General features: G+C 40.3%; 1 protein-coding gene across 1 annotated transcript; it reads left to right on the forward strand.

The window, feature by feature from the left end:
* The first annotated feature begins 8,379 nt into the window (after window positions 1-8,379).
* On the forward strand, window positions 8,380-9,540 carry LOC109241668 (lysM domain-containing protein ARB_03442-like). Its single transcript, XM_019408427.1, has 2 exons — window positions 8,380-8,668; window positions 9,162-9,540. Exons 1-2 carry the CDS (start codon window positions 8,587-8,589, stop codon window positions 9,347-9,349), a joined length of 270 nt encoding a protein of 89 aa, XP_019263972.1. The 5' UTR covers window positions 8,380-8,586; the 3' UTR covers window positions 9,350-9,540.
* The last annotated feature ends 875 nt before the right edge of the window (window positions 9,541-10,415 follow it).

Genomic DNA, 10,415 nt, shown 5'->3' on the forward strand with positions numbered 1-10,415 from the left:
ACTGGGAGGGACCGTATCAGGTCCTCGATATCGTCGGAAAGGGATCCTACAAACTTGGCACAATGGATGGCGAGCAATTACCAAACAATTGGAATGTATCACTCCTTAAACGATATTACTGCTAAGGTACGACCTTCTCTATTTTCATTTATATTTTATACTAACCAATTGAAGGTGTTCAGTCGAAGACATCGAAGTATTCTTCATCACAAAGTCCTTAGGTCTGAAAGCACACGTTGCATTCTTTTTTCCTTAGACCGGTTTTTGTCCCAAATGTATTTTTCTGGCGAGGTTTTTAATGAGGCAACCATTGTTCGTGCTAACTTAGAGTAATTTAGCAGTATCCGAAGCTTCTTTACAATCAACCTCGAATACTAAGGGGCGTCACCCTCGAATGTTATAAGGAAAGTACTTCGTATCAATAAGGTCTCGATAGGCAAATTTTGTAAGGGCCAAATGGTCGAGCGAACCGTGCCTATGTAGGTTATTCGAGCCCTAACATCGAACATGTACGCATGTATGATCATCTGTAAGAGAAGTATTTTTTCTTTTACTTTACAATTTTGCACTTATGATCTATTACGGAAACTAGCTTAAGGTCAATCACAACTAAAGTTCGAACAACTAACCCCGCACTCGGGGACTGCCGTCCAAAAAATTGACATGATCAAATTACTAGGACCTCGAGATCGTAAGACCTTAAAAAGGCAACCCTCGATTTTATAGGCCACGGCCTCCCCACTCGGGGACTGACACTTCGAACAAGTTTGGAGTGTAACAGGGAAACGAGCCCAAGAGGAAAATTCCAAGCTAAAGGCTACGGCTAAACTGATACGGTTGAGAGACGTCCGAATTCCGTAATAAAATAGGCCTTCGAATATTTTCATAAAATTGGTTCAAAAAAGGCTACCCTTGGCTAAATTACAAAGGATTTCGATCATATCAACCCTCGAAAACCCTAAGGGGTACCGAATTGTTTGAACTCTTGAACCATTTTCTCTATTTCATACTAAAGCATTACGAAACGAAGGGTTTCGACATCATCAGCCCTCAAAAACAATGGAATATGAATACAGATTTATCTCATGCTAAGGCATAACAAATTTTTATGTGATTAAATTTTTAAGCCAAAAGGGGTAGAAAGCCTTATGTATATTAAAAAGATCGTTCCACAAAGGCCACATCAGCCTAATAAAAAAGAGCCTAAGGGCTACTTTCACTTCAAGTTCGAGAGATCCTTCTCACTTGGCTAGAAAGCGTAAATGCTACCTAATTCTGAGTTCGAGCATGTCCTCAGTTGAACATTAAGCCCAAGGGCTACTTCGACTCAAGTTCGAACAAATTCTTACTCGGGGACTGTTTTAAGCCTAAGGGTTATTTTTTGCTCTCGAGTTCGGAAGATCGTCCTCATTCAAATGAAGCCCGAGGATTCCCTTATCTCTGATCCGAGCAAGCACTCACTCGATCACAGAAACTACGCCAGTTTGGTCGAATTGCCTAAAACTCGAGCCTATGAATAACAATTTCATGAGGCGTGAATGAAGCACAAATTCCATGAGTCAGAGATGAAATGAAAATGCATGAGACAAAAAGATAGATATTTATATATGCCAAATTATTTACAAGGGCAGCATGGCCCGATCAGAATTCTATGCAAAAATCCAAAAAGATCAAAAAGCACTTATTCTTCTCCAGGAGCAACATCTTCACCCTCGGGATCCTCTCCGCTCTCGGATCCACTCATGCTCTCGGAATCATCATCATCAGAAGAGACCAATGCTTTGGCTTCAACTTCAAGCTCTTTTGCATCTTTGATCTTGGCAGCGAGATCGAAGCCCCGAGCATGTATCTTCTCGAGAGTTTCCCTTCGAGACTAGAACTTGGAAAGCTCGATGACCTAGTATGCTCGAGTCTGAGCAGCATCGAAAAACTTCCTTTGCTCGAGCTTGAGCGGCTTCGGTGTCAGATCAGTAGACGGCCACGATTGCCTCAGCATCGGCCTTAGCCGTTTCAGCTTCGGATTTTGCCACTACAAGTTCCGTGACCAACCGAGCCTGGAGCTCCTCGATTTTCTTGGCTTGCGCCAAGTTCTTCTCTTTCATACCTTGGAGCTGGCTTTCAGCCGAGGATAACTGAGCTCGAACAGTCTCTTTCTCTGAGGCAAGGCAGTCCATATTTTGCTTCCACACTATGGTTTCCGCCTTCACCACATCTACCTCTCCACGGAGTTATCTGATAGTTTCATGCAGTTGCTGGACCTGTGAGATCGAATTGTTAGTCGCCACTCCCGAACTGAGGCCATGAGCTTCTAAGACTTTATTTACCTGCTCGGTCAGTTCGCTCTGTTCTTTCTGAGCTGTAGCCAGTTCAGCTTGGAGGCCCTTAATTTGTTTTTCTTTTTCCCGCTGGAAAGTTTAAAGGCATTCTTCTTCTCGTTAAGCCCCTGGATATCAACCTCATAATGGCTCAGTTCCCCTCAGAATCGAAGGAAAGCTTCGTGATGAAGCACATAAGCCTATAAACATAGAAGGGAAAAATTATACTAAAGGAGAAAAACCTAAGTACAAAAATGGATAGAAGAATCGGATTACCCGGTTTAAAGCTTGTTGGGCTTTGTTGAAAATACAAGGCGCTCCTACCACATCCATCTGGGCTCGATCCTCCTCTGTGACCAAACCTTGGGGGTAACTAGCCACCCCTATGGGGGCACCAAGAACACAATCATCTTTCGGGACCAAGATCACGATAGTTCGTTTGCACCCAGGATCGATACTGGGAGCCGGGAATTGATCGGTCAGTTTGAAACTCGAGGAAGCCTCACTCGAGCTTTTTCTCGAAACTTCCAGGTCACCCGAACGGTGGCGTCTTCAATCCCAGCCAAATAATTCACGGAAGATATCCTCCTCTCCGTGAGCTCCTTCCCCGTGACAAGTTTTCACGGCTTGAGCATCGCGTATCAAAGAATCGGAGACTGAAGGAAACAAGGGGGAATCCCCAATCTCAATTGCCCCCGAGGATCTCTTGAAGCGCTGCCTCCATCTTGGGGAGCCTCGAGCTCATTCTTCGTGCAGGCATCCATCGCCTCTTCAATGGCCTCTTTGCCCCGAGGCAAAACACCTTCGATTCCTTTCGGCTCGGAGACTTGGGCCGAAGTCTCCTTTCCGACCTCATCAGGCCCAGGCCGATTGATCGGATCCAAGCCAGTACCACTATTGAGTGGCAAGGATGGTCGATGCAGTTTTACCTAACAAAGGTCGGGATCGATTTCAACAGGGAGTTAATTGATTTGGAGTTAGGTATCTAACTAATCTAGATGTGCATGTTGTTCCAAATTGCACCTCCAAACATGGTTATGATTGATTATACTTCTAATTCTATATTATAATATACCAGACTAAGCTAAGTACACTATTTTTGGTGGAAGTTTCAAGATTAAAAATGCACTAGGGTAGTGACTTTTGCCTAGGTGGATATCTAACGGGTATCGAGAATTCAGGGCAATCTTGTTATGATTGGGAACGTGATATAACCATCACACATAAGTGCTAACTATACCTCTCAACAGTTTGAGTAACTTTGCCCTATTTGGCTTTCTCAAGTCCAAATGGGTGTTCATGCATAACAAATGATATTGGCTCAAGTCGGGTATTACTATCTCTATTAACCCTTTAATTGGGGCTATCAATCTCTTGAATTCACCCCAATTTCTTGTTAGCCTAATTTTTCTAGACTTAGTCCTTCTTTCTCAAGAAGAGTCTAAGTCATAAAGGCACGAATCAGTGTTTGCAACCACCGATTCTACAATTAAAGCATGAATTAGGCTAAATATCACTAACCCATAAACAATTAAGCCCTAAAATTCAAGATCCATTAAATATTCACATTAGGGTTGGGTCACAACCCTAGCTATAGGGTCTAGCTACTCATGATAACAGTAGAAATCAAAGATGAAGATGAAATATAAGCCATAATATTCAAATACAAGATGAAAATCAAAGATTGAAGATAAATCTATTCTAAAATTACTCAAAAGGGTAAAAACCAGCCGTTCACGTGTTCTCTCTAAAAAACTTGACCTAAAAATGTCAAAAAGGTCTATTTAAACTAAGCTGAAATTCCCGGACAAAAATGCCCACGCGGAGAATTTGCGGACGCGCAATTCTGACCGCGTTCGCGCTTGATATTTCGTGGCCGCAAAATAATGAGCGCGGTCCGTGTTTCTTCATAACTGGGCTTGGGTAGAGCTTGACTTCGTGGATCGCACATTTCCCACCACGTCCGCGTGAGAAACAGACGCGGCCGCGTAATTTGGACGCGGACCGCATTCTTCACTTAAGCCAAAAATGTAGTCTCTGAACCTTGATATACGCTCTTAGCGAAAATCCATCCGCGGCCGCGCCATAGATTTCGCGGCCGCGCTTTTCCATCGCGATCAGCGTTGATTCTTGAGCTAAAAAACAACAGCCTATCTAAATCCCACTTTCGTGGGCCGCTTAATAATGGTCGCGTCAGCGGTAGTCCTTATGCGGCCGCTCTTTTCTGCCGCTGTCAGTGCTCCAGTCCTAGCCTTGGATTTGTGCAAGTTTGCCTCCTTCATGAGTTGATTATGGCTTCTTTGCCTCATTTTGACCAAACTATGCAAGCAAGCACATTAAGTCAGTTTTCGGAAATATCTTTACGCATTTTCGACCCAAAACCTAAGCAAAAGAGAGCAAATAATAGGCTAAAATCCTTAGTTATCACCGATCAGCGTCAATCTTCACTAGTTCCGAAGCTTTCCGAGCCCCGGTGCTATTTCGTGCACGGGCTATCAGCCCTGAATCATCTTCATCTTCTTCTTCTTGCTCACCCTCTCCGGGCTCCTCTCGTAGCCTGAGGACTGAGTCCATAGTCAAAAGGATGACATTCCCCCTATGGGACCGCCTCTTTTTGGGCTTTTGCTCGTCCAAAGTCATGGAGCTCAAAGTCTCTTTCCTTTTCTGCTCTTCCTTCTATTTCTGAACAAACGACTGGGGAAGATTTTCTTCATCACCTGATGGGGGCCTCATCGGCATATCCTTCTCGAGACCTGTAAAAGAAAGACAAGTAAAATCGAGGGAAAATCCGGATAACGATCAGAATTGTTGAGACAAGCAAAAATTTACCGTGGTTTCGGGCCTCCCATCGACCCTTCGAAAACTCGCGCCATGCGCGTTCAACGTGTTTCGATGTCGACACTAGGCTCCTGAACCAGTTCTCAAGATGGGGAATTGCACCCGGCATCCAGGAAATGGCTGCATCAAATAAAACGCCGGTAGGGAAGGATGAAAAAGTGAAGATAAAAAACAGAAGTTAAAATTAGAGTTGTACTCACATTTCATATTCCATTTCTCTTGAAATGGCATGCTTTAGGCCGGGATCAGGTCCGAGGTCTTTACTCGGACAAATCGGCCCATCCAACCCCGATCCATGTCCTCATCTATGCTCGTGAAAGCCTACTTGGAGGACCGACGTTGAAGCTTTATTAGCCCCCTCGGTAAAGTCGGGGGCTATATAAGCGTATAAGATGATCGAGGGTAAAAGGGAGCCCATCGACTTGGCTCGCAAAAAAAATGGAGTAGTATCACTATCCTCCAAAAGGAGGGGTGTATTTGGATGAGGGTGACCTCGTACTTCTTGTAGAAGTCGATGATAACAGGATCTAGGGGGCCCAATGTGAACGGGTAGGTGTAAACACTTAGAAATACCTCCACATAGTAGTGATCGACTCTTCAGGCGAGGGCACCACCACATGTTTATCTACCAAGTTGCAATCCTTTTTAACTTGGTTTAAAAAGGCTACTGGTGATTGTGTATATGTACCTCGACATCGACTCACATCGGCCCGGAACCAAGGATGTCTTTTCAACTTTGAAGTCGGAGTCAAGGACACACGGCGGAGGAAAGAATTCTTCAGGGCGTGGTTCCACAGCTGGTTGTTTGCCGACCGACTTAGACGAGGAAGCTTTTTCCTTCTGTGGAACGGTTTTAAACGTTTTCTCCATTTTGTTGAGATTAAATAAGGATGGCGGTGATAGTATTGGTGTTTTAAAAAGAAGTTAGCAATGAAACTTGAAGATTTGCAGATGAACTTGAAGAATGCAAAGGGTTTTTGAAGATTAGCACGGGAAAGATTCAAGGTGAAGTTTGAAAAAGTGAAAAAAGGGCCTATTTATGGGTTTCACGGTAGCGGTTCGAAGTTACTAGTGGCCGGCCGTCAACTGACATACATTAATGACCTGGGAAACTGTACCGACGGGATGTTTCGTTCACTCCTGCCACTTAAGTCACGGTGCTTACGTAATGATAAACCGGGGATAAATTCGAAGACTCAATTCTTTTCTTATCATTACACTCCAAGAAACGAGGGGGCTATCTGTATACAGTTAAAATTTGGCTGGTCTAATTTTGCTGATTAACCGAGACCAGGGGGATGGATCGAAGGTCGGCCCCATAACATGTCAGGCCGAGGTTCGAGAAAAAGGTACCGAGTTCGGGATTCGAGATACCTGTAGAGATCGAGATCGAACTCGAGCAAGACCGAAGATAGCATAATAACGGAAAGGCGAGACATCCGTGACTGGGCGAGGATCACGGCGGAAATCTTGGAACAAATCAAATCATGGACGATTATTTAGCTAATCATGGGATTTCCTTCTGTAATTAGAATTATACCATAAATAGGATTCCCCTGCTATATAAAGAGGGTCTCAACCATTTGTAATCACCTTGGATTCTGAGATATCAAAGCAATATAATGCTTTCTCTTTAGTTTATATTCTTGTTCATCAGCTTGCTTATTTCTTAACTGTTTTGGTTCCGACCAGTTAGAGGGCACTCTAGCTCGAGGGCTGAATTACGTTTCAACACTGGTTTGCTTTATCTTATTGTTAATTTCTATTACTAATCTTCATATTTATCAACTGATATTAGGTGAAATCACGTGTCCTTAAAACCATATTATAAGATCAATTATAATCCAATTTTTAGCGTAAACACTAGTCCTGGATGTTGGATGATCTGTAAAAGGTGAAAGGAAAAGGGAGGAATTAACATTCATCACTTCCATTTGTTGGTTGAAATTGTTTGGGCAGAAATGCAGAATTTTCTATGTAGTTGTTCATGTTGAGACATTGAATAGCTCGTATTTTGCTTCTCCGCAAAAATTGGTTACATGTAGTGGTGGCAATTTCAGCTCATATTTACTTGACCCATCCAACCCGCCCGTAATAAACCCATATTCAACCTGCCCATTTTGAATATGGGTAAATATGGGTTAACCCGTTTCCGACCCGCAATAAAATGGGTAAAAACGGGTTGGATGTGGGTTGAATACGGATTGAATGCGGTTTCAAATTTATGTTGGTTTCCGGCTGCTACCTAAGCAAAGCAATATTTCATTTTCTCATGAGACTTTTGAACATTCTCTGTGTATTTGTTGACCCGTGTAGGACTGTTTCCTTTTTTGTCTCAAGAATTTCCGGTTGACTTTACAAAGCAAAGTCTGGGTATCCATATTTGTATTCATTTCAACTTTATCTCCAGTAAGCAATTTTATAAAGAAGATACAAAATGTTCATCACAAGTGTTTTGCCGGTTTATATTTCTATGCTTTTATCTTGTTACGATAAATTCCATAATTATGCAGTTCGCAATTTTTATAAGATTATTTTCAGATGATATTATTATATTATAACAAATTAACAATACTTGTCCTTTCTATCTATCAGTTATATATGTACATTGATCCAGGATTTAAGGCTTATGGGTTCCTACCGTAATTTTAGATTAATATGCAATAATAACTGAGTTCACAGTTAGATATTTACAAATATTTAATGAATTTCTTAATATAAATACAGGATCTACATAAAAGTTACTGGGTTCCCGGGAACCCGTATGCTATGCTCTAGGTCCGCCCCTGACTGCGAACTAAGTTTTGGATATTCCTGCGCTGGAAGAATATTTTTAATCTTGTATTGTATATAATTTCAAAAGTAAATTTCAGCTATTGCAACGAGCTTTTGACGTACGTTTGTTTTTCAAGTTCTTCTATTCACCAAAATAGTTCTTATATTTCTTATTGAGTGATACATTCTTCCCAAAAAATAGAATGGGTTCTCACTCATGTATAAAATGGGTCAACTCGTTTTTTACCCAACCCATTAGTCACCCAGTCCGTTTTTGACCCGCATAAATATGGGCGGATTGAGCTGTGACCCATATTTTGCTTGACCCATTATGAACCCGCCCATTTGCCAAACTTATCTCCAAAAGTTTAGCTTAAAAAAGCTGACTTTGACCGTTTGACGTGACCAGAGTATTGCCGAAAGGGTAGAAGGGGAAAAAGGACAAGAAAACAAAGTTGTAGATTGTATGAGCTGCACAATGAAGTCGGCAACGTTGTGAATTGGAGGAAACTGCAACGTCCAATTTTTCATCTCAAGTTGGTAACCATCCAAACTAACTTCACACTATAAATGCAGTGGAATTGTTAACAAATTGATCCATCAATCCAACAATCAAAGGAAAAGGAAAGAATAACAGAGCAATTTATAAACAACAGAGATGGCCAGAGCAAGCTACAAACATCTCAGCTTTGTTCTCTTGTTGCTTCTCATTAACATGGCTGAGAGCAGAAATCTTTCCTGTAAGTATGACGTAAAAGTTTACCCTTCTACAGTAATAGTTATGCCCACAAATATCCAGCTTGCTTTAAAACATGAATTTATTTAAGGATGTTTTTGGTACGATACAAGTATTAAAGGGTACCATCTCGGAAGTCATTTTCTAGTGTTTGATTACTAGAAAATATCTTCATACCTTAGAAAAAAAAAATTCTTCATACCTTATTAAATTAAAAGGGAAAAATGATTTTCCTTACATATATCATAAATGGATGGAAAAGTTCAACTATCTTACTTTTTAGTAACACATGTTCAAGTTAAAACACTTAGATATTATTATTAACCTTTTAGATATTCTTATCGATCTGTAATACCCAAACACTTCATAAAAAACAATGTGATTTGTTAATACTGTTACTTATAAAATTTTTGAAATAATTTTCACACAAACCAAACTTCAGATGTATTAATTTTATGTTTTATTTTTCAATAATTATAATTTCTTGATGGGTGTAGCTGGAACTGGGAAAAATTCAGCTCTGATATGCAGTAAGATTTATGGTGCAAATATTGGAGATACATGCTTCAGCATTATTCAGAATTTCAGTGTGACCCCCGAGGCTTTTACTACTTTCAACCCGAATCTCAATTGTAACAAAATGTTCGTTGGTGAATGGATATGCATTGATGGTTCCTCCTTCTAGAATATATATATCAAGCAAGGGATTATCAAGCTCAAGAAATAGAAATACTTCAATTTCTAAGGCTAAGCCTAATGTATGAATAAAAAAGAATAAGGTTGCTTTTGTAATGTTATTCTGGTTTCTTTTCCAGTTCCAGCTTCTTTCCTTAAAGATCATATATAACTAATGCACGTACCAAGGATGATCCATCAGCGTATTTGATCATATTGATCTTTATATAATTCGCACACGCCGGCCAATTTCAGCCTTTCATCTATTTGTACCCTTGGAGGAACGATAAGGTTGTTTGTGACCTATATATAGTTCATGGGTTCGAGTCGTGGAAACAACCACTAATACTTGCATTAGGGTAGACTGTCTACATCACACCCCTTGGGGTGCAACTCTTCCCCAGACCCTGCGTGAACGCGAGATGCCTTGTACTGCTCTTTCATCTATTTGTACCCTTTTTTAGGAGCTGCATTTGCTATTGTTCACCCGCTATTATACTATTAGTAGGGGTGTACAAAGGAAATCGACAAACCGCACCAACCCGATAATCTGAGTCAAACCGAGAAAAAAAACCTGACTATGGTTTGGTTTGATTTGGTTTGGTGTTGGAAAAAGAACCCGACCATAATTGGTTTGATTTGGTTTTAACTAAAGAAAGTCAAACCGAAACCAAACCAACCCGACATTACATATATAATTTTTTTAGATATATTTAATATATAAATATACTTATTGTGATGTAATTTATAAATATTTCTTAAACTTTTTCATAATTTTATCTTCTAAGGTATTATTTCAAGGTTGGATTTAGAACTTTTGAATGTTCCAATAAGTTTTATAGCCATTAATATTAGTAACTTAAATAATGCTAACAAAAGCCAAAACCAAAATCAAATCAATATTAATGCTAACAAAAGACATTCAATTCAATACTACGAACGACAATGTATTGAATATCTATTTTTTGTTTTGCAATAATTTAGATAAAAGTGCATAACCTATTTATATTTTTCTTTAGCATTTAGTCATGTAATTAATACTCCCTTATTAGTCTTACTTATTTTAGCATGACTTA

Source organism: Nicotiana attenuata, unplaced genomic scaffold, assembly GCF_001879085.1.
Source record: "Nicotiana attenuata strain UT unplaced genomic scaffold, NIATTr2, whole genome shotgun sequence".
NCBI classification, from domain to species: domain Eukaryota; kingdom Viridiplantae; phylum Streptophyta; class Magnoliopsida; order Solanales; family Solanaceae; genus Nicotiana; species Nicotiana attenuata.

Coding starts and splice junctions, on each gene's coding strand:
- LOC109241668 (XM_019408427.1), top strand. CDS start 8,587: ATGGCCAGAGCAAGCTACAAACATCTCAGCTTTGTTCTCTTGTTGCTT. Junction 8,669..9,161: donor TGAGAGCAGAAATCTTTCCT/GTAAGTATGACG, acceptor TGATGGGTGTAG/CTGGAACTGGGAAAAATTCA.